Genomic DNA, 25626 nt, shown 5'->3' with positions numbered 1-25626 from the left:
GAAGCAGCAAACAGTGCTGAGAGGTGGAAAGGCAAATGGCTCACACTCCCCCATTCCTCCCAGATGCTTTGAATTTCTGCAACAGATTTGATGTCCAGATTTGCGTGGATGTCTTCTGTGGTGTCAATCACCTGTAGTAACATCATTCCAATGGAAGGTTTTAGAATGTGGCAAATTCATTCAACAAAGGGTGCTCCAAAGATAAATGAACTGGCATCCAATCCCATCAGACCCAACTAGAATGGCCAATGGCAAGGGTTCCTAACACATTGGGCAGGGTATGTAAAATTCTATATGTAATCTGTGTAGTAGATTGACTAGCTGGTATGTTCTTTCATTACTTTGCAAATATAAATAAAATAAATCAAGCCTCCAAACTCTATGGAAGAGAGAAACAAAAAAAATCCTTGGCTGCCAATTAAGACGTATTATTAATGTTAGAAGATAGAACTAGAATATATTATATTTTTAAAATATTTGTTTTTAATCATTCTTAATTTGGAATCCAAATTAGTCTCATAAAAATTGAAATAATTCTAATTATGTATGTAGTGTTCCAATACAATTTGAGTATGACTATAAAAGAAGATGAAGTGTTAAACAATAGAGGCTGCCAGGTTTTATTTATTTCAGTTGTAGTATTTTACATATAACAGTAATAAGATTGGATTTCTCTCCAATGGCAACACACAAGTCTAAATTACAAAATAAAAATTCTAAGCCTTTGAAGTTTCACACATTCATTGACTTTGGACAGAAAATAAAAATGCATGTATATACCTTGCATACCTCTAAGTGTAAAACAAATATTTATTAAATTTATACATCACCATCTCATCAGTAAAGCGACTCTATAAATATTAATTTATGTTATGGGTTTTAGATGTACATACATTTAGGTCCAATTCCTCATTTACTGGCTCTTTTACCACTAGTTTTACATTGTTTAGGAGAAAGCACAGTAACTGGAGGTCTTTTTAAATGCAGGTACATATAAACACTCCTTAATTATGTAAGTAATTCAATATCACTTTTGTGCAAACACTATTGGAAAGAAGTAATTGAATATGTGTGTCATGCAAATGAATTATTTTATCCATATTCAGCATCTGTTTAGGAGTGAAAATTTAATGCTGGACACTGTCTACATAGTGTTCCTGAAGGATATGAGAGGTGCATCTTTCTTTAATGTTAACAATTCCATCCTACACTAATGATTAATTGGTCCCGACTGTCTATGGAAGAAATAGGGGCAAATGCTTTATCTGCTTTCTACTTTTCCAATTTTCCTTTAATGTCTTAGCTATGACCATGGAAAGCTATCATTCAGCCTGACACTAGGGAGCCTTTATCCTAAATCATAGCAAACTATAGAAATAACAGGGGACTGCACAAATGCACACAATCAAACATACTCTGTTGTTCCACAAAAAAATACCACACATGCTAACTTAGAAGGACTCCTACCTGCTAAATAGTGCCACTATTCACACACAAAAATTAGTCTGGCAAATTTTTGTGCAAAAGCAGTTCTGTTTGCTAGATCAAAGCAAGTACCATTGAAACAAAACCAGAATCACTAAGAGGAAAGTGATGCACATTGGGGATGACACTGATGATTCAGGAAAGTCTCAGTCAGATATGCCGCAGAAAATCTCTAGATACACTCTCCTTAATCCATCCTTTTGTACAATCCAATATAGTGTGGGTCTGATGACTGAAGCAATTTAGCTGAATTTGATTATTTTCCTGTTGCTTTTCTTCCCCCTTCCATCCATTTCAGCTTCAAAATCAAGAGACGGTGAAGACCATGTTGAGACGGACAGAGACTGAAATCAGTGTGCGAGTAACTGACACCATGCGCAAACAGGAAGACCCCTTACAACGGCAGCGCACTCTGGTTGAAGAGGAACGCCTCCGCTACCTCAACGAGGAAGAACTTATAACTCAGCAGCTTAAGTGAGGATCCTGTAAAAATGCTCATGTTTATCTAGGGCAAGGCTAGATAAACAAGAAGGACTTGTTTGTCTATCAGAGCTGTGGGGAGTGCCTCTGCATGCTATTTTTTTGGCTGGGTGGGAATGAAATTTCAAGGTTAAGTATTCTGTGGGTGATATAACTTAATATCATAATGCACAGTTAGATTTTAGATTTGCACTACTGACATGGTTGGTTTGAAAATGTATATCTTGCCATTCAAGTAGGCACCGGTCAGAATGGTAATTAGTTGTTTAGTTTGGACAAAGAGACTCAGATAGAATTTAGGAATTAAAAATATTTCGTCCCTTTAAACCTAAATAGCTATAGGTATAAAGGTGTGCATTGTGACAACATTCATAACCACAAGCTGTGATTGTGCAAATGAAGCCCTGCCTACTTTTTACAAAAGTTGCAATGCACACGAAAGGTACATTATTATGTACTTTTGGCCATCATTTTCACTTTCTTGGATGTTTCATTTCAATTGGGTGAGACATCACAAAAAGTGAATAAAGCAGCCATTTTGTCTTTTCATCTCATTTTTTTCTCTATACACACACACACACTTAAAACACTTTCCTTTCCCTTCTGCTCCTTCAACAGATTTATGGAAAAGAATCAAATTACTTTTGTCAGATATCTGAATTACTTATTTCAAAAAGCTTTTGAAATTAGGCTGAGGGATGTCTCAATTAGGTCAATGACCTTGAGTGATTCAAGCCTGGTGAAAATAATTCTGGAGGATTCATTCTGCTTCCTGGCTTAAGTTCTTCTTTGTCCGCATCTATTTTATCATCCACATGAAACTACTGAATTTCTCTGTATGTGAGGTGTATGACAATGATACCATCCCTATTTTTCTTATTCCCCCTTTATCTTAGGTAAATAGTTACTATACTGCTGAGGAAGTTGCATAGCTTCCTGGGCCTAATCATGCTGATGACTTTTCGGAATTTCTCAGTGTGGTGTCTTTTTTTAAAAAAAATCATCAAATACATGTTACTTGAGACCATGTTGTAATGATTCTGCATTACTTCCATATATGAGATTTAACCTTTCAAATTGTACCTTTTTGTTTTTTAATGAAACTGCATCTTATTCCAGGGGTGAGGGGTACCCACTTTTTAAAATTAAAATACTTTCTAGGTATAACTGAAGATTTAGTCAATAGTCACATTTATCTGCACATAATTTATTGCATGTAAAAATGATTATTTTTGTCATACTGAGACTGATTCAGCCAGTTTAAAAGCAGGTGAGGTTCTATGTTATCATTACAGTTCTATTTTGGTACCTTCCTGATTGCTTCCTATATCTCCAAATAACTGTGAAATTATTAAGATGTACAATCTCTAGAGATTTTTAAAATTGATTTATTACTTACTAGTTTTATTCCATGTTTGTTTGTTATTTATTTTAGTACACACAAAGCACTAGCTTGTTCATATATATGGCCCAAAATTAATACAGAAATATTTAAGCTAATTTATTCTAATGGATTTGAATTGTTCTAACTTTCTTGGTTAGGATCATACTAACAAATATATTTACATATATATAGAAGCTTGTAACTTTTCTCAGGCAAGTGGCTAAAGAGTCTATATGCAAGTTACACCACTAGTTTACCCCATGGAAAGAAGAGACGTAGAAGATGAAAGCCAGTAATCAGGAAAAAAAAGAGAAATTAACTTTCTTAGTGCTGTATTGCCTTCTATATCATTTGGAGAAAATGACAACAGATGTCTTTTCCTTTCCTTTTCTCCCTGATCTCAGTGTGTTATCTTTGTGTATCCACAGTGACTTGGAAAAATCAGTAGAGAAGATCCAGAAGGATTTGATGCATAATCACAGATTTATTGCCATACAAGAGCTGGAGGAAAAATCCCTGGTGCTTAAACAGTTGGGAGATACCTTGACAGAACTGAAGGGTGAGATGGGGCTGGGTTTGAGATAAGATAAATATAACAAAATTGGAAAAAGTCATCTATTCCATGGATGAGAAATCTTATGTGGTAGCATTTGGTACCACATTTACCAAATTCAACTGTCTTATAAAACAGTCATACAAACAAATCAGGAAAGGTCTAGCCCTCATATTCATTTTGGAAATTACACTGAGAAATGTATAAGTAGAATATATTAAGACTGTGCTGTGATTTGGAATTAAAGGCAAAAATATGTTTTGGAGCATATATAGGTAGCACTTGTTTGCAGTTTCATAAATCAACCACATCTTTTCCTAGGCTTGCATGACAATTGTAGAAGATGGCCCCACGATCCCAGGAAAAGACACAACTGCTTTTGTCTACTGGTAGATGAATGGCCCTTTCTTGCTTACTGTTAGATTCATTCCAGTTTTTCTATTAGTTCATTTAATGTTCCATATTCAACAGTTGCTGACCTGAGGTTATTTTCCTTATCATGCATGTTTCCACAGCTTTTTACCCTTAATGTTTGTTAATGACACCTTCATATTACAATAACATCTTAAGTTCTTTAAAAAGTAACACCAGAACAAAAGCAACAGCCCACACATTTCAAGACTTTTTTTAAAAAAACAAGGAAATGATATATTTCTCTTGAGTGTAAATTAATGAGGAATTTTTATAATAATTGTTCTGACATTTGCAATATTCATTACATAGATTATGGACCATCTGGAAGCTATGGGTTTTCCAGGACATTTGTCATGAAACTTGTATTCTGAAGCTGACTTAGACTAAAGACCTGCTAAATCCAATAATCCAACTGTGATCAAGCAAATACCCAAAGAATTCACTAGTAGATCTCATATACAATCTCTAATGAGGCAACATTTTAAGTTACTACATGAGCATTGCATTAGATGGAAGTTTCCTGAAGTTAATGCCTCATAAGAGACTCCCTTTTTCAGATGATAAATCAGTCTTGCCTCATTGCTTTTGAGGACTCTTCTGCTCATTCTCTTAAGTGGGACCAGACCCTGGATTCTGCTCCAAAGCCTTTCCTCCAGCCTTGCCAATAACTGTTGGTATAGTTACAGTAGTTGTCAATATTCAATTGTAAATGTTTATAATCATCTTGTTCCAAAATATCATTTTAGATGTTTTGAACAAAATAAGGAGAAAGAGAGAACACAAAAAAGGAGTGAGAATTTAATCATACTTTTATATTTGGTTGGAAATCAAAGAGAGAAAAAGATAAGGCTCATTCATCTTGCTCTTTAGCTTTGCATGGTCAATATGTTAAGAGAAATATAAGAAGTTACCTACTGGAATATGTTATGCATTCCTTAAACTACTTCAGTAATTCACACCCAACGTTGTTTACTGAACATTCTTATCATATTCTGTGCTGGTATTTTTGTTATTTCAATATTGATCACTACCTTAAGAGACACCAAGAAGCAAAAAGTAGTTTATTATCTTTACAAGACTCAAGATAGGCAGAAAAGCAGACAACAGCACCCAGCCAAAGAGCTGGTGCTTTCCCTTATCTTCTCCCACATAATAGTATTGCATATATCTTTACTTTGCATATAAGACAATGCAACCTTTCTCTCAAAACCTGTCTCTCAGCATGATGGTCTCTCAGGTAGAACTCTCATCAGCTTTATTTTATGCTCTCCGATTACTATCAGAGAAGTGCTGTGCTTGCAATCTTGTACATACATCACAAGGAGTAAGACCCATTTTCTTTTTTATTGCATTTGTACTGGTTGGATTACTGTGAGGACATATAGTATGTGTTTACAAACTTTTCTCTATGTATCTGCTACCTGGAGACAATGCTTCTGTACTTCAAACAATTGGATATTGGTTTGTAGTGCTATTTTTTAAAAAATAGAGCCAACCCTATAATCCAGAGCGTAATATACTTTATTCTTTTGTGGTAAATGTCCAAAACATCATTACAATAGGATCAAGAGAGAGTTTACAGAAAATCCTAAGGTTTTCCAATAAATGTAAACACCAACTATGCCTTTGGTAAATTATCCAAATGTCAGTCTCATTTCCACCATTTGCAAATGCTTCCCTCTCCCCTTTCACATTTTGAGTTGTAAATGTCAAAAAGCAGCTTGACAGCATTTTGTTTTCTAACATTTCTCGCTGGGCCTTTTATTGTCAGTTTTGCCAAGTTTTTGACATTTAAATGAATAAATCAAAATAAAAGGAAAGTGGAGCAGATACAGTGGTGGGATTCAGCCAGTTTGCACCAGTTTGGCAGAACCAGTAGCTATTTTTTTGTTGCCCAGGCCCAGAATGGACATCTAGAAGTGGCATCCACACAGAGAACTGGTTGTTCACATATTTAAATCCCACCACTGCGCAGATATATTTCATGATGCACCAAAGATTTCACCTTGATAAGGTATAAGCCTGAGTGTAGCCTTAGTAGTTCAGGACCACTTTTTCTTTATGCTGTGCTAGATAGGTGTATTTACTATGGTTGTCAGCAATCTATGTTCCTGATACCTGAAGTGTCTTTCTCGCTCCTTATATATCTTCCTATGTCATACCTGATTATTCTGTAAAACAAAAATACATTAAGTTCTCAGAAAACAAAAGAAGATATGTATGTATATGTATATGTATATGTATATGTATATGTATATGTATATGTATATGTATATGTATATGTATATATGCTTCCACCAGCAGAACAGTTATGACTTTGCAGTCCTTCTTCATGCCCCTCATTCCTCAAAATACATTAGAATTTATTTGGCTAAAATTGACTACTCTCAGGAGAGGAAAGATGCTGGAATGGGTGTTTAGACAGAGGGTCATTGCTGTTTCATCTCTGCCAAGCAACAACCAGGAAAAGCCCCATTTCTCATTCATCCGCGCCTTACCAGCCTGCCCTCCTGCTTCCCTACTTGGCTCCATGGGTCCCTTTGCCTTCAGATAAAAACCTTCTTTCAGCCTGCTCTGACTCCCATGCCTCTCCTTTCCTTTTCTATCCATTCCTGGCATTGCAGCTAATTTTCCCAGCCTGCAGAGCAAAATGCGTGTGGTTCTCCGTGTAGAGGTAGAGGCTGTGAAGTTCCTCAAAGAAGAGCCACATCGCCTGGATGGCCTATTCAAGCGGTGCAAAGCAGTGACTGACACCCTGACAGAAATCCGCAAGTGAGTGAGCCCTTCCTGAATAAGAAGAAGCCCTTGGGATCTGATAGGCTGGAATATCAGCATTCCTAATAGATGCCCTTAGTTATCTTGCAAATGTACTAGCATACAATTTAAGTGTTGCATTTCTGTCCCTTGTAACTTGACTGCAGCCAGATGTACTTATTTTGCAAATGGAAATATATTGGGTATCTGTGGCCCATTTTCTAGGCTGTATAATTAGAAGACTTATTTTTAGCACTTGCATTTTGTCCCCAGGCCCTCTTATCACTGGCTGGGGTTCTACTACCATCATCATCCCTACTACAATCCACCCATGTTTGCTTCTTCCTGATGGTCCAGCTTTTCTTCTTCCCACTGATTCCAGACACCAGTCATTATTCTGTTAATGCTGCTATTCATGCATACATGCATGCAGATTCAAAAATGGACCCTCCAGGCAGACAAACTACAATACATGAGAAGAGCCATTTTAGTATATTGCTGTACCTTAAAGCTTCTTTCTGAAATTCCTAACCTACTTTTAACACTTCTTGCCCTTTTCCTGGTAGGCAAGTTGATGAAGGGGTCTGGGATTCCTCCAGTAACCTTCTCAGCCAATCTCCAAAGAAGGTAGAGCTGGAAAGTGACTTCAGCAGAAGTCTGGATTTTGAGCTTCCCACCAGCCCTCCGACGAACCTCCATGACCTAACTTCTTCCACTGATAGCCTAGGCACAATCAGCTTTGGACAAAGCCAAGGGCAGAGCCACACATCCAAAAGTAGCAATCCATCACGGGGCTCTGAAATGATTGTTGCCAAGCCCCAAACAGGCTCTGAGACTCCCAGCAAAAAAAGTATGGACAGATCAGTGTCCGTTGAGGTGAGTGCAATTTATATTCTTTCAGCACAAAAAAGAAGAATTTCCTGAATTTGCATTGTTCTTAAATTTGCATTGTCCTTTGACAATAGATAGCCCTTAGACCAGGGCTTTTCAACCAATGGTACGGGTACCACCTGTGGTACATTGGCACCTGGCAGGTGGTATGCGACCATCCTAGAAAAGTAGCAGGGGAGGGGAATGAGCTGAACCGGTAGCAGCACTGCAGAAGCCTGAGCGAGAGATGGCTGGAGTTGTAGGGCTGTCAGGGCTCAGCGGAAGCGCCAGGATAAGCACCAAGCTCCAGCTGGAGCTTGGCGCTGATCTTGGTGCTTCCGCTGAGCCCAGAAGAAGTGCCAATCAGCTGGAATGTTGCAGCATCTCCAGGGTCTTGTGATTTACATTCAGATGCTTGGCAACTGATTCATATTTATGATGGTCACAGTGTCCCAGGGTCATGTGAAGTGATTAAAACCTGCTGCAACCACCCAGCAGACAGGGGGAATAAAAACCTACCCCCACCCCACCCCTGCTGCCAATCCTCAACAGAAATGATCACAACAATGAAAACCTCAGACAGGAGGATGAGTGCCACCAGGCAGGCAGGCAGGTGTCTTGCTTGGCTGTGGCTTGGGGGGCACTTTTTTCAGTGCCATTGTAACTTTGAACAGTCACTAAGCGAACTGTTGTAAGTTGAGGACTATCTGTACTTCATCACTTTTTTCCTTTTTTTGGGGGGGGTCATCACGTTTTTGACACTTTGCTAGGCGACTGGTGGTACTCGGATGTTGCCATATCCTAAAAATGGTACAATGGGTGAAATGGTTGAAAAGCCCTGCCTTAGACAGATCTGGATTTCCAAAACCAGCCCAAAATATTTGGATGTGTAAAGGAAAGAATAATAAAAACTGCAACTGGAACCATGGAAAGCACCAGTTGAGTAAAGCTGTTCCAGCAGCAAATGGTTTACAACCACTGGCAAAATTTCCACCTTCTTAACCCCAAGTTTTTCCACCTTCTCTTTCTTCCTTGTAGATTTTTACTGCAGAGTCAGACAAATATCTATTTTTCATTCCTCCTTCCATCTAAAACTGCAATATTAAGAAACAGAAAAATTATACATTAAATTCACAAAATTGGGACACACACTGCATAAGGTTATGCATTCCATATGTACCTATATAGTGTATATATGTGTATATACATAGAAGAATTGTGTATCCCAAGCTTGATGGACTTCACTGCCTCAATTTAAAAAAAATCTTTGTGAAGAAACTTATGTTCTTCCATAATTCCTAGAGGCTGAATCAAACAGCAGTTTTTGCAGGCAACTCCCCCTCCCCACCAGCTTCATAGGAACTATAAAAGTATTTTTCCAGAATTAACTTCATATACAATAAATAATAATGCAGGAACATATCATTCTGTAAACTTCACAATAATCAGCTCTATTTCAATCTGTTCTCATCATGGACTGAAATATTCCTGGTCATCATCATCATCATTGGCCCTTTTTGTACCAACTCAATGATTTTTTCCTCATTGTGAGTAGGATGTTTGGAATGCATAAGTAGAAAGAGGAGAGAGTCTTAAATATTTCTCCAACTAACATTTTTCCAGCTCAATTGATACGTATGTGTCAGCAATTTTCCTGAAATATTCCAATGTCACGATGATTTTAATTCCCTACCTTAGGATAGCATTTCCCAGTTTCCAGTTTGGTTAATAAATAAGCTTCCTCTGTTCTTACTACCCAAGATAATTTTTCATTCCAATCAAACTTACAATTGAATTTTCGCTCACAAATTCAGGATTGCAAACACTCTGTTATATTGTTCCCTGGCAAGTAAGGCAGTATGCAAAAAATCCATTCCAGCCAATCACTATTAGAAATTTTACTGTCACAAGCACAGTATGATGTAAGTTGGGTTAAGAGTCAAAGCAGTCATATCAGTGGATAGATTGACCTTGATAACTGCTGAATAGCAAGAATGGAAAGTAGAACTTTTCCTTCCTGTCACTTCTTTAAAAAAAACACACCGTTCCTTATTCATTGTCCTATTTTATCACCCACCCACCCTCAGCACTTCTTGGCAATCCAGAATTTGTCTATGGAATGGGCCACATAATATAGATCCCTACTGCACAGTATTGTAGAGAAGCCTCATTGTAGTTAATACAAGCCTACTTTACAGGCTGCAGAACGAGACTGGGAGGAAAAACGTGCAGCCTTGACTCAATACAGTGCTAAAGATATTAACCGGCTTCTGGAAGAGACCCAAGCTGAGCTGATGAAAGCCATCCCTGATTTGGAGTTTGCAGCCAAGCACAAGCAGTCTTCCAGCAGTGGTGGCAGTGGAAGTGTTGCCTCCACCCCGGAGCACAAACCTACCAAACCCCAGCATGCACAAAAGACCACAACCAAAATGGACCCCAATGGTCGCCGGGGATCAGGTAAGGCAGGCACAAAATTGTAAGGAGAGGATCAAATTGTAAGGGGAGGAACAGACTTCAACTCAACCCCGACAAGACTGAGTGGCTGTGCATACCGGCATCCCGGGATATTCAGAATATTCCATCTCTTTCCATGGGGGGTGAACTATTACCCCCCGTAGATAGGGCTCGCAACTTGGGAGTCCTCCTAGATTCACGGCTTACTTTGGAAGATCACATGGTGGCCGTGACTGGGGGGCCTTCGCCCAGGTTCGCCTGGTCCGCCAGTTGCGGCCCTATCTAGACCGGGATGCCCTATGTACTATGTACTCATGCGCTCGTGACCTCTCGTCTGGACTACTGCAATGCTCTCTACATGGGGCTGCCGTTGAGGACCACCCGGAGGCTCCAACTGGTACAGAATGCAGACGCGAGAGTTGTGTTGGGAGTCTCCCGATACTCCCATGTTACACCTCTGCTCCGTGAGCTGCATTGGATACCAGTTGCTTTCCAGGTGAGATTCAAGGTACTGGTAATGGTGTTTAAGGCCCTACATGGCATGGGGCCGGTGTACCTTAGGGAGCACCTGCTGCCGGCATCAACTTCCCTCCGCCCTGTACGCTCCCACAGAGAGGGCCTCCTCAGGGTGCCACCGATCAGAGAATGTCGGTCGGTGGCCCCCAGGGGGAGGTCCTTCTCTGTGGGCGCCCCGGATTTATGGAATCTGTTGCCGGTTGAGCTCCGGATGGCGCCCGACCTTCGCTCCTTCCGTCGCAAGCTGAAGACACATTTATTTGAACAAGCCGGCTTGGCCTGATGGGGGATGGGTTGGGTTTTTTATTGTCATTTTTAATATATGTATTTACTGTTTTTAGCTTGATATGTTTAATATTTTTTAACTTTTGTATTTTTGTATTTTTTATATCTCTGCCCTGTTCACCGCCCTGAGTCCTTCGGGAGAAGGGCGGTATATAAATAAAATTAAAAGTAAAAAAAAAAAAAAGCAGGATCGTGACACATGATGAGAGGGTTTTGACTTGTGGCTTCCTGGACTGCCATCCTAATGAAAATCACTCCAGTGGAAGCATATTTTCTAGAGGAAAGAAATAGTTCCTTGACCTCATGCTCCAGTCTTGCTTTTTCACATACCTACTACTGAAAAAAATAATGTGTTATTTAAAATGGAAACCAAATCACAACCGAAACAGAGATGGAGACAAACAGTGGAAAATTACAAGAAACACACATGCTTTTCTGCTCATTGTTTTAGGGACAATATGGGAAATTCAGCATAGAGAACAATTGTAGAAAATTGAATTAAGGTTTACGTACTAACAAACCATTTACAAACATAGGTCAGGATGTGTGAGGGCCTATCTTATAATACCTGAGGTAAAACTTAGAAAGTCCTTTGAGAAATAGTTTATCTTCAACCAGTACTTTATTTACCAGCAACAGGAAAACATGTTGCAGATTTAATTATGAGGAAAGTGTAACCTGAGCTGATTTATCTCATGTTCTAGTATCATTGTTATAACATTGGCAGTTTCAGGTAATTTGTCAGAAAATAAATCCATATAGATGGTTTAGTTATTTGGGATTTGAGGAAAGGATTTATTTTAATTTTTTTGCAGGGAGGGATTGCATATTCCTCTACCTCTCAAAAAACTAAGGGGAAATTAGAGGGAAACTTAAGAGAAAGAGAATGTATCCTTTTCCCATTTTTTAAAAAATGTTCCAAATTGCCACCTTCAAAGTTTCTCTCCTTAGTTTTAAGTTGTTCATTTAAAAAATGGTCTGACTAACTATTAGCTATGGTATATATCCTGCACAATTCATACTAACAACATTATCGTTGTAGATGAGCTGACGGTGCCAAGATATCGTACAGAGAAACCCTCCAAGTCTCCCCCTCCTCCCCCACCACGGCGAAGTTTCCCATCCTCTCATGGGCTTACAACTACACGCACAGGAGAAGTGATCATTACCAGCAAAAAAGAATCTGGCTTCATGAAGGTACAAAGACCTTTTTCCTAATGAAGGAATACAGAACAGTAAAACCAAAGAGGATCCAGTGGCTTAGCTTTTTCTCTTATCCTTCCACTTAACCATTTTTCCTTTTGCTTTTATGATACCAGAAAGCTGAATCAGAAGAGCTGGAGTCCCAGAAGCCTCAAGTGAAACTGAGAAGAACCGTGTCGGAGGTTGCCAGGCCTGCTTCAACACCGCCCATCATTGCTTCTGCCATCAAAGATGACGATGAGGAGGATAGGATCATTGCTGAACTTGAGGTAGGATGGGAAGGGCATTGAACTAAAAGTAATGTCTGAAGTTCTAGAGTTTTGCCAAGAAACAATTTTAAAACTTCAACAAATTCAGAGAAAAATCTCACCAGTCTGGAAATCTGCACAGGAGAAATTCATTATGCTGATAACTTTATGACTTAATCTCAGCAAATATGTATGCATCAACTAAATATAGTCTGATTGCTAGAGATTCTACTCTTTAACGGTTGAATCTTTGACCACGTACAAGACTCCCAAATCTTCATACTTTGGAACAAAACAACCTCTATTTAGCAATTATCTGGTTATTATCTTGTTATTATTTTATTATTTATTTAAGTTGCTATTGTAGCAATATTTCATGTGTTTATTGAATCTGCCTATATTTGTGTCACTAGGCAATAAGAACTGGATAATAAGAGCCAGTTCACTACATGTGGCTTGCTAGCGTGTGGTCTGGTTTGCACATTATATTAACGCAAATTCTCTGTAACTACAATTTTTTGGTTTGGAATGCAGAAGCGGGTTTTATTTTAATTCATGTGGGTTTTATTTTAATCTTCCAAATTGCCCCCTCTAGTATTTTTCTCCTGCAGTTTCAAATATTTGTTCATTCTTACAACTACATTTTCCAGATTATTATCAAATATCTCAACTAAGTTTTATTAATTCATTTATTAATACAGATAGGTTTATGAGTACTTACAGACACTCATGAATACATTGCTTGTGCTGGTCCAAGACTGTAATAAATTGACTGATTGACTGATACATTTCACCATTGACATATGTTGTAAAACATTATATAACTCTGTTATGATATCATTATACAAGAAGACAGGCTTTCTCAGCCTGCTGCCTTAAATTAGCGATCCCCAACTTTGCAACTAGGTGACCCAGTGCAGGGCTGTGTGAGAGTGGTAGGCACGTGTGTGCACGCACAGCTCCACAGCTCCACACAAGTGGAGTTTCGCATGCTAGCAGCAGTCTCTTGTGCTCACGTGCAAAACTTTACTCATGCAAGAGGAGGGTGTTTGAGCAGAGGGCTCTTGCACTTGTGCATAAAGTTCCACTCATGCAAGCGTAAGCACCCTCTGTTTGCACGAGTGTAGCTTCATGCACACATGCTTGCCCATCTCTCCCACGGCCCGATTTCGAACAGACCACAGCCCAGAAGTGGGCCGCAGCCTAGGGGGTTGTGGACCCCTGCCTTACAGTATGTTGCTCTTCAACTCCCCCATGGCAGTGACTGTATAGAATTGGTAAAAATAAGACTGGATTTCCAATACATCTGGAGGACATCAGGTTAGGAAAAGTTTCAATAAAGAGTCCATATTGATCAAGCAATGAGTACCTTGCTGATTTTTCCATTATCAATCTAAAGCCAGTTTATATACTAATATAGTTGACTAGAGTATATAACTGAAGACAATTACTGATATTTTCAATTGTATCTCTGTTGTCAAAAACTCAATTTTATATAAATCCTCTGAACTAGTTTGAGAATGCCTCTCAACAAGCATTGTGTAGATTTTTTTATAATTTCATAATGTAAATATAAATATTTATAAAAGATTTTATAGAACTCAAATTTATTTATATACTACATCATTCAATCAAATTAACAAAATTGCACACATGCAACTAATATAGTTATTTTAAGATAAATTTTAGAAGATGAGAATGTCTGGAAAATATATCATAAACAAAAGAACTTTAAACAAATTATTAAACTATTGAATGAACTCTTCCTTCCTTTTTTAACTAAAACAATTAATCCAGATGTTGACAAGCAGCACATATTAGAAATTCATTGCTACAGATCATAATATATAATAATATAATAATAATATAATATAATATAATATAATAATAATATAATATAATATAATATAATATAATAATAATATAATATAATATAATATAATATAATATAATAATATAATATAATATAATATAATATAATATAATATAATATAATATAATATAATATAATATAATATAATATAATATAATATAATATAATATAATATAATATAATATAATATAATATAATATAATATAATATAATATAATATAATATAATATAATTAATATAATATCATCCAATATATAAATTGTTTAGAACATATAAAAATACTAGCATTTTCTTTCAGAGTTAAGAATAAAATAAAACATCATAACTTGAAACACTTTTTGAGCCATACAATTGAAAACCTGCAGGTCCTGAAAGTTTTCCCAATTTCATAGATTTACTTGCAGGCAATTTTTTGAAGTGAAAGGGCAGACAGTGATGTTAATTTGCAATAGGTACCTTACATCATATAGGAAAAAAACTCTCTTTATTGATAGAACTGTATAATTCAGAACAATATTTTAAGGATGATGCTCTAGAGTGTGATATTAACGAACACTGTATTATGTTGGTGCATAGTTTTTTTTTCAAGCTGAAACTCAATAGTTTACTGAATTTGTTCTCCTTTCACAGAAGAGATATTTGGTACAATATTAATAGTTCTATTTCAGAAGCACAAAGCTTACTGAAACCATATTTATCAAATCCATAGATCTAAAATATTCAGTGGATGTATATGATGGGTTAGTGGTTGTTTAACTTCCTTTTCTAACTAACCATTACTTTTTTTATAAAAATATATGCAAAAAATACAAATTTGAACAAATGCTTATCCAGGATCCACTACAGTTATATAACCTAGTCCCAATAAAATAAATTCCACAGTATCTCCTGTGTCATCTGCTTAATAAAATCTTTACCATCCAGTAGTGATGCATTCAGGGAAGGGACTATTTAACAGATATATGTTATTGTCAGATAATGCTATTCACTTCATTTAAAAATTATGTATCTGTCATAGGTTATAATTTAGCAAAGAATGAGAAATCAGGAAATAATCTACCTCCCACCTTCACCCCCATCCCTACCCTACAATAAAGGCAAAACCACATTCTGTACCAAGAAAGAAGAACACTATAGTTATGTTGGAAAGAATTTTTGAAAATCAAATATTTATTAGTTTATGTTCACATAGGTGGCCCTGCAGGTTACAGATCCAGTTGTGAAATTTGGGTAGACAATATTATTTTTTACAAAAGAGTTTAATTATAAGAATTATAAAATCCAAGATTTATAAGATCTAAGATTTTTTCAGGTGGTCGTTATTATATGATTGACTTGAAATGCAACATTGAAATAGAGATAATGTACAGTAATATAAATCTGAGTCTAAAAACAGAATGCAAAAAATAGTTCAATTTTGTGCTTATCTGAATAATAGAAAGTATTCTGCTTAGATGATTCTGAATACCTTCTGTGTTTAATCTATTAGCTACATGTGACCATTAGCACTAGCTGTTTTTTTGTCAATATATATATCACATGATGCATTGTTTACAAGGTGCTTTTGCAGAATAATGACAAAATTCAGGATTCCATGGCATAAAATTTAACAATAAGAAATAAGAAGAATGATGAAAGCAAGGATAAATCAGGGAAATTTATCTTCAGCTCTATGAATAAATGAAACAAAAAAAGGAGATTGTGTCAATTCTTAGAGGGTTTTTTTTAAAGAAAGTGTTAGTAATATTCATAGTAGGTGGATCTTTGGTAGGCCTTGGTAGAGATGAATGAGTGGAATTTTTCTATGTACAAAAATAGTGTATTTTCTGAATGTAAGATATGGGATCAGACAAAGGAATACATTTATCTCTGTTTCTTGTCTAAGAATTTTCCAGAAGCATCTGACTTAATTTTAGATAAGCCATTTGTAGTAATACTTGTTGAAATTAATATTATTGATATAACAATAATAATAATAATAATAATAATAATAATAATAATAATAATAATAATAATAATAATAATAATAATAGAAGAAAGACTGTGACAAAGGCAAGCAAGGGTAGTACCAATAGTAATAGGTGCTTTGGGTGCAATCCCAAAACAACTGGAGCACCACTTGAACACCATTGGCATTGACAAATTCACCATTAGTCAATTGCAAAAGGCGGCCTTTCTAGGAACTGCTTCCATCCTGCGACGATATCTATAATACCACCACACATCCACATCTGCCTATCCCAGATCCTTGGTAAAGACTTGATAGGTAGACAAAAATGCCAAATCCAGTCTGAACATCTGGCTGACAGTGTAATGATCAATAATAATAATAATAATAATAATAATAATAATAATAATAATAATAATAATAATAATAATAATAATAATAATAATAATAATAATAATAATAATAATAATAATAATAATAATAATGCAGATCCACTAATATTAACGGCTTTTGAAAGAGTTTTAGAATTAATGAACATTTTTACTGGATATAAATAAGAAATGTAGAATAGCCAAAAGTATAGATTTGTTGAATGCTGAAAGAGGCCTGAAATAAACTTTTTGCCATGTCTACTCAAACATTATTTTAAAATCAATATTTAAAGGATGGGCTAATACCTTTGTAAGAATTTGAGCATTAACCTAAGAGAATTTCAGCTATAGATGTTATTCACCAATTTCCATAATATAAAAAGGATATCTGCCATTGTTTATTGCTGTATTTCCTTTTTAAAGGTCATGCATAAATGTTTTTAAGTTCATAATGAAGTCCTCATAAGTTATTATATGTCTTGTAAACTCTGACTACAGATATACTTTAAATAGCTACATTGAAATAGATGAAATGGGCAATTTTTACTCATTCTCGTTCTCAGGTTTGGAATTCTTCTCTTCAAAGTTCCATTTTAGGTTTAATTTGATAAGTATTCCTTGAAACAGAATTAGCAATCCACATTACTTTGTTTTCTGTATGTAAAAAACAACCACCTTCCATGTTCTGACTTCCTCAGGTATTTCAGAGAAGCTCTTCATTTATTCCTAAGTTTCGTTGTGACCAACCTGTGCCAACCACAGACATGTGGCCCAATGGGGCCACCATAACCACCAAAGGATGGAAGGTAACAGCTGTTGTTCAGATGGATTACAACTCCTTTCTTCTCTCCTTCTGACTGGTTACCCACTCTCTAACAGGGGTCCAATTCTTGGCTACAGCTTTTATTAATTCAGCTTCTTCTTTTTTCTTTACATTAATCAACTAATGGCCTTCATGCTGTCTCATCACTCTGTTGACACAAAGTGGTGTCAATTATGTTGATATAAAATTGAAGACCAGGGGGTACTAAAAATATTGGATTGTTTACAGGGGTACAACAACTACTTGTGGAATAGGACATGAATTCAATTTGCCATATTTGTTTCTTATTGGTGAAGTATATCTCACTGTACTAAATTGCATTTTCCTTGCTCTTGTAAATAAAAAAATAACTGTGATCAAAGTCATATCATTTAGGGTAACCCTAGGTACTAATTCCCATACCTGATTGTGCATTTAGTCTGAATTCGGAAATGCTACAACTCAACTCGTGTTAGTTATGAGTTAACTTATTTTATCATCTTTAGAAATAAAAATATTATTATAGTTTTAAAAATAATGAGCCACTTTATTGAATACAAATTAAAAAAATAAGTGATTTCTATTCATATGCATGAGTCTTGAAACTGTTGGGTTTAAGAAATGCTGCCTCTTGACTGTGGACTTAAGCTCCAAAAACATCTGAGATACTACTGATAAGTAATAAATTGACAATGGGCTTCATTTGGTATTCAGGGTATTTTTATTTGGGTTTGTGAAATATATTTTCCCCAGATCTCCCTGACTGCAGCCATAATAGATTGTATCTCTTACCTGTTATATGTATGAGATCTGTTCAATAGTTTTGGGGGGCTGCAGCTCATGTCTGTTTAGGTCAAGCTGAGCCTGGATTGTATAGACCAGGGGTCAGCAGCCGGAAACAGTGAAAGAGCCACTCAGAACCGGTTCCCTCACAAAAGGAAAAACTGGGAGCCGCAAAAAATGTGTGCGCATGGGCGTACATGCGTGCATGCGCAGAACAGGGTTTGACTGAAGAGTGGAGCCAAGGTGAGATATGCACCTACCCTGCATATTTGAATTGATTGGTTGAACTTTTTTAGTCCCACTTTTTTTTTTTTGGACTGCACATGGCAGAGGACTGGGAGCCGCAGGAGACGGCTGAAAGAGCCGCATGCGGCTGCGGAGCCGCAGATTGCAGACCTGTGGTATAGACAAATCAGTAGACAACTGACAGTTCAGTGAACTCCATGGGAACTAAAGATTGCAGAAAAGAATAAAGATCACTCACAGTGTTTAATCTCTCTGAAATATTACTAAGAATATTTCATGGCTTCAGGGTGAAGTCTTAATATAAAACTTACATATATACATCACAAAGTATATAATTTGTTATTATGTATTTCTCAGCAACAGAAGGGAGGTCTGTAAGAGTCTTTCTTTATTTGTTTGCTTATCTTGGGTTAATAAACCTTTAACTTGCTACCTTCCACTAATGTTAATGGAAGCCTCCAATTGTAGCAGTTGAATAATTATTAGGATCTCAAGGGGGACTGGGGGGACAGAAAAAGCTGAACATTGTTCTGTCATGTAATTTCAGTTTTGAGTCCCACCCCCTCTCCCACACATTTTTAAAATTTGCAATAAATGTGAAGTTTTTCAGTCTTAACATTAATGATACACCTCATTTGGTTCAAGTTTAACTCAGGTATTAAAACAAACAAGGAAAAAAGGAGCAATGCCTGACAAGATGATTGCCATTTTGGGATAAGTTGAGAGGGAGAAGATTTTATTAAAGAAGGACTTTAAAATAGAGAACAGAAAGCCTTTACAGAAAAATTGAATTCCATGATGCATTGTAGACCTTACATAAGAGGAAAATCCTTTTCAGAAAACCTGAAAAACTATCCCAATTAAATGTGTCCACTCTCTGATGCTTATCTTAGGAAACTTGAAATGAATATATTGAAAATCAGGTTGGGTAATTTGTTATTCTTTTCTGGTATCAGTTTCTTATTTCTGCCATTGAGAAACATTAATATTTATTTTATTTATTTATTTTATTACATTTATATACCGCCCTTTCCCGAAGGACTCAGGGCGGTTTACAGGGTAATTAAAAACCAAGATACAAAAGTTAAAAACAAGTTTAAAAAATTATATTTATCCCTGTATAAATAAAACCCCAGTTAAAATAAAATTAATCCTCAGCCTGGGCCAGAGAGCTCGAAGAGCCAGGTCTTCAGGTCCCGGCGGAATGAACGGAGGTCGGGGGCAGTCCGCAGCTCCACTGGCAGCTGGTTCCAAAGGGCAGGCGCCCCCACTGAGAAGGCCCTATCCCTGGGTGTCATCCGCCGGCAATCTCTTACCGGTGGCACCCTGAAAAGACCCTCCCTGTGGGAGCGCACTGGACGAAGGGAACTTGATGCCAGCAGCAGGTGTTCCCTCAGATATCCCGGACCCAAGCCATTTAGGGCTTTATAGGTAATCACCAGCACCTTGAATCTCACCTGGAGGGCAACCGGAAGCCAATGCAGCTTGCGGAGTAGAGGTGTTACATGGGAGTATCGGGAGACCCCCATCACAACTCGTGCAGCCGCATTCTGCACCAGCTGAAGCCTCCAAGTGGTCCTCAAGGGCAGCCCCATGTAGAGAGCGTTGCAGTAGTCTAAACGGGAGGTCACGAGCGCATGAGTGACTGTGCGTAGGGCATCTCGGTCCAGATAGGTTCGCAACTGGCGCACCAGGCGAACCTGGGCAAAAGCCCCCCTGGTCACGGCTCCTATATGGTCTTCAAAATTGAGTCATGAATCCAGGAGGACGCCCAAGTTGGGAGCCCTATCAACGGGGGGTAACACCTCACCCCCCATCGTTAGAGATGGAATAGTCTGGTTGACCCGAGATGCCGATATGCACAGCCACTCAGTCTTGGCGGGATTGAGACGAAGCCTGTTTCTCCCCATCCAGACCTGGACCGCCTCCAGGCACCGGGACATCACGGCGAGGGCATCGCTGGGTTGGTTCGGGGTGGAAAGAAAAAGTTGGGTATCATCAGCGTACTGATGATACCCCACCCCGAAACCACGAATGATCTCACCCAGCGGCTTCATATAGATGTTGAACAGGAGGGGCGAGAGAACCGACCCCTGAGGAACTCCACAAACAAGAGGCCTCGGGGCGGATCTCTGCCCTCCCGTCAACATGATTCAATATGAATCTAAGAATAAATTAAAACCTGTTTCTTATGTGGACAGTTACATATTATCATAATATAGAGATGCAATCCCAAAATGAAAATCCTTTATTTATGCTTACTCTTTTCTTGAAGCATATATTTAAAGATTTGATTAATCAGTCAATATAATAGCATTACCTTTAGTGCCAAATTGTTTCCAATAAAATATAATTGCTGTAATTCATACTTAGCTTCTGAATTCTTCCCTTTCAGTTTTCAAAACAGAATTGTAATTAGCAAATATCTACTTGTTTCTGGTCCAACTAAACTATAACATTATATGAATTCTGATAGCCCTCACTCAACTTGCTAATTTTCTTCCTTAACTTAGTTTAAAAAGTACCCATTCTGAGTATTCATTGTAAAGACTGCCTGGTTTTTTGTCACTTCTTTCCCAAAAGAAGTTCCAACCCAGTTGGAACTAAGCAATGACTTAGTTGAAATACTCAACTAAGGATGCCTTAAAGTAGCTTCTGTCCAGGACCTGATTATTGTTATTGAGTTTTGTTTTGGTGGAATTAGACTTTGAAGTTTAGCTTCATCTAAAATGTCTTTAACTACTCCCCTCCAACCCCCATCTCTGGCTCTTTCCCTATTTAGGGGCCTTCCATATACATTGGACTACAGCTGGGAAGGCTGGTCTCCTTCATATTTTCATAATCTCATTTCCATTTTAAAAAAGATTACTTTTCTAATCACCTGATGTTCATTATAATTACATGTTTTTCATTGGTTAGTAGTTTGTGGGGCTATCCTTCACATTGTAGGATTATACGTAGCTATGCCAGTTAATTGCTGGCATAGCTATAACATATTTTGAAGATGCCAAATATGCTGCCTCACAGGTCCAACCTTCACTATGTCTTATAGGAAAATATTTTTCAGATGATGTCTAGAATGTGCCTGGTATCTTAGAGAGAACAATGAGATAGGTGAAGTAGCCCCCTTAGAAGTTTCAATACTGTGAAAAGCAGTATTAGCTGGGATCTGACTTTCATAAGGGGCACTATCTGGGATACATCTCCACACCGGTATTTGTTTATGAAAGCTGTTCTTATTCTGTCATTAAACTTCCTGTTAATTATGAAAGAAAGAACACTATCTTAAGTAAAGCCTCCAGCTGCCGTATTATTTTTCATATATATAAAAGTAGAGAAATGTTTTGAAGGCTACAGTCTTATACTTATTTCCTCTGTTCAGAACATTCTTTTGAGTAGATCTGGACATAATTGCATTGGAATTAAAGAGTAGCTTATAACATAAACTAATAATAAACTAATTTTATTAAGTATTACAATTAAAAATATGAACACTAATACAAAAAAAAATAAAAGAATAAAAATATAAAAGAAAGTGCAGAAAATATGAAAGAGAAATAACAATAGAAAAGAAAGAGAAAATAGGTATATAGTGTATAAATAGAAGTAGCTTTTAGTAATTTATTTTATAACACAATAAATGAACTTTTTGTCTCATATCTCATTTCTTATCTATAAACAAATCATTAAAACCTCCTTGTTCAATCCTGGTTAGCAAAAATCCATTAAGTGTTACTACAGATAAGAACATATCTATTTTAAATTTGATCAAATAAACCAACTTTATATTCCTTTTTCTTCAAAACCTTAAGTGTTTTTTGCATATCTGATATAGGAAAGTTATCTGGGTTCTTCTTTTGGTCTGTTATTTGCATATCCCTTTTAATTCTTAAAATGGGAACACAGTGGTTCATGTAGTTAGGATGCTGGGTTGATAAGCAGCAAGCCCACATTCAAGACCCAAGTGCTGCCGTGGGACCAGGTAAGCTCCTGTCATTCACTCCATCTCTTGCCAAGGACGTGAAAGGAGCCTCCAACTGGGCATCCCCCAGCCAACAGTGATGTTAGTGGCTAATGCTTTCAGCCTCAGTACTTCTGACACGAGTGCAATGCAAATTATTAAAACATAATCCAATTTCATTTGTATGTCAAGCATGGAATCTTTTTCCATAGCATTCTTGTAGCCTGACATTTTAAAATATACTTTAAGATCAGTCTCAGTCTTATCTCATAAAATTTGCTCCTCTTCCATAGGAGCTTTTAAACAGAATATATCTATAGAGGCATCACTCTTAAAAATGACTTCTGGGTCCATTTTCACAAATACTTCTCAGTATGTTCCATGTTAAAGTATTTTGCTCCATTTTCTATTAGTAAGTTAAATTTAAATATTTGTATCCTTTAATTGTAATTTAAAATTCCTTTTGGTTTCTTCTGGTAGCCAATCTCTAATGTCCCATTCTATAATATTTAAGAAGATTTTCCCATGTGAAGGATTGTTATAATTAATTTCAAAATCTTATTTCAAATTCATCTGGACTCTTAGTCCATTTGTAACTTTCTAAAATCAATATTATAATCACTCTTTGTTTATTCCAAAGAAAGATTTTTAAAAATATATCTTTAAACATGTTTAAAACATCTTCTGCTGAGGACTGGCAGATACTCACCTGGTGCTATAAAAAGCTGTCATTCTAAATGTTTCTAATATCTAAAAAGCAGTTAACAACAGTGGCGTAGCATGGGGGGTGCAGGGGGGGCCGGCCGCACTGGGCGCAACATCTGGGGGGGTGCGCTCGCACTCGCAGCTCTCTGCCCCTGCCTGGCTCACTCACTCTCTCTCACTGCAGTGCTGGCTGTGCGAATCCGATCCGAGGCGCCGGGTCGCCGCCCACTGTGGAGGGGGGGTGCCAGGCGTGCGGTGCGGTGCGGAGAGAGCGCGAGGGACTATCTGGGGGAGGGACAGTGCAGCGGCCGGGTGCTTGCCCCGGGTGCTGACAACCCACGCTACGCCACTGGTTAACAAGCAATTTCCAAGACTAATTAGGAGATTTGAATCCTCTGTCCATAGTGGCACTGACCGTGGTTTGGTCAAAAATGGCATTCCCTTGTTTCCCAGAGCTCTAAAACTGCCAGAAATCACTGTGATGTCATCTTCTCAGAAGGAACAGCTGTCTGGATCACTTGTGGATGATCCCAAGTACTTTCCTTGTCTGGAGAGGAGTCTGAAGAGCTGTTCCACTTTCTGGATCTTCATTCTGCCACAGCTGTCAGCTCTGCTCTCAGTGAAGCTGTTTTCAGTTCATCATTTCTTTCCTGGAAATGTTGTTTGTAAAATAGTTGAATAGGCTACAACAGGAGCATCATTGCCTGTGCTGCATGCGTGCATTTCTTTCTCCTCCCTGATTCAGTGCCAGTTTTGCTGTGGCTTTAAAAAAAAGAGTTTAATAAGTTTTGAATCTCTAAGGAAAAATGGAGAAGAAAATAGCGGGCTGTGAGAGTCAAGTCTCAGCAAAGTAAGCTTGTCAACTTTAAAAAAAAATTGGTGAAATCAGAGATAGCAACAGTTCATAATATTTGTTGCCCCGAAGCACCTGTCAATCACAGGAGAAAACAGTGTCAAACAGAAATCAGGCATAGAAAGGAACTGCTGAGGATTTTCCTTCTTTAGTTCTTCTTCTCCAATTTCGCCATCTTCCAAATGTACAGACTTCTCCAGTCAGTAAGGAGAGAGTTGGGGAAGGCTACCTTGAGTTATTTCTTTGTCTCTCCTTCTCAGCCATTCCCAATATGTGAACCACTTTAAATTACACATGTACAGTATATTACTTCTTAGGAGTTTGGATATGACTTTTAATGAGAGATATTGATCTGCCATTATCCATCCTTACATTTTGGGCCAGGTTTTCAGGACCCCAGAATACCAAATACTGTATCTAAGATAAAGGAATGATCTGTGTGGACAAAGGATTAACCCAGTCACACTATTAAAATAATTAGAAGTTTCCTAATTTGCTCACTGCTTAAATACTCCCCTCTCAATAATTCTTGTACATTTTTTTTCTTAAGAGTTAGGACTCTCAGGGACTCTTGGTAAAAATTCCCATTTTCCTCTTGCTTTTCTTTGTGTGTGAGTAACCAAATTTCCTAAATCTAAGCCACAAGCAGGCTTGGAGTTATGCAGTCCTATTACTGAAGTACTGAGGGGCGGTTGGGACTCTGCATGGATTACAGACAAAATGAAAAAGAAACAAAAGGCCTTGCTGGGAGAGCTGAGCAGCAATGAAAAGAAACTGAAATATTTGGCTCACTTATCATTTGTTCTGTGTAGTAAGGCCATCATATATCCATTCACTACCTGCAGAATAGAAAGTTGGGATGGGGTGGCTCTAAAAGAGTCTACATATTTTGGTATTTTTGTGTAGTTGGTTAGGGGAATGGGAAGTATAATACACGAAGCATCAAAACATCTCTGGAGGATAAACTTATTCAACTGGAAGGCAATATCATATGGTTGTGAATGCTGGGGTCAACCAAGCAGAGAATCTACAGACATTTGCTAAAGGGGCTGGGGTCCATACATGAAACAAACAGCTGTGTCTTCCTATCATATGTCATACTTGGTGATAAGACTTTTTCTTCATCCACAGAAGAAGGTGAAGTACTCATGGGGTTGGATAACAAACATGGCACTACAGAACTAAAAAGCAAAGAAGACAGAACTCAGAAGAGATACTTTCAATTTTGAGAAACCTTTAATGAAGATTGAAAACAGATGCTTAGAGGTAACCAGGCTGATGTTTCAAATAGTATTTTCCCTTAGAAAATCTACAATCCCTTGGGAATGAAATACCCACGAAATATGAGAAATTGTTTAGGCAGCAACACCAGGATTCTACAGAAGAGGATGATATTTTAAGAGAAGATCATTAAAGGAATCTGGATGAAAAATAAAAG

The 25626-nt window shown here is 37.4% G+C and overlaps 1 protein-coding gene across 1 annotated transcript in view; it reads left to right on the top strand.

Annotated features, from left to right (window-relative positions):
• Positions 1-25626, top strand: part of SRCIN1 (SRC kinase signaling inhibitor 1) — a gene marked incomplete at both ends in the record, with an annotated part of 158603 nt that overhangs the window by 119535 nt on the left and 13442 nt on the right. Inside the window, 7 exons of the mRNA XM_081345707.1 lie at positions 1784-1959; positions 3778-3908; positions 6941-7088; positions 7637-7946; positions 10139-10397; positions 12238-12392; positions 12515-12667. Coding sequence (XP_081201833.1) covers positions 1784-1959; positions 3778-3908; positions 6941-7088; positions 7637-7946; positions 10139-10397; positions 12238-12392; positions 12515-12667 — 1332 coding nt within the window. The remainder of the gene's footprint in view (positions 1-1783; positions 1960-3777; positions 3909-6940; positions 7089-7636; positions 7947-10138; positions 10398-12237; positions 12393-12514; positions 12668-25626) is intronic.

This window comes from Vipera berus (assembly GCF_964194415.1).
Source record: "Vipera berus genome assembly, chromosome: Z".
In the NCBI taxonomy this organism is placed as follows: domain Eukaryota; kingdom Metazoa; phylum Chordata; class Lepidosauria; order Squamata; family Viperidae; genus Vipera; species Vipera berus.
Note: the sequence above shows the minus strand (reverse complement) of the source record. Positions and strands in the feature narration are given on the sequence as shown.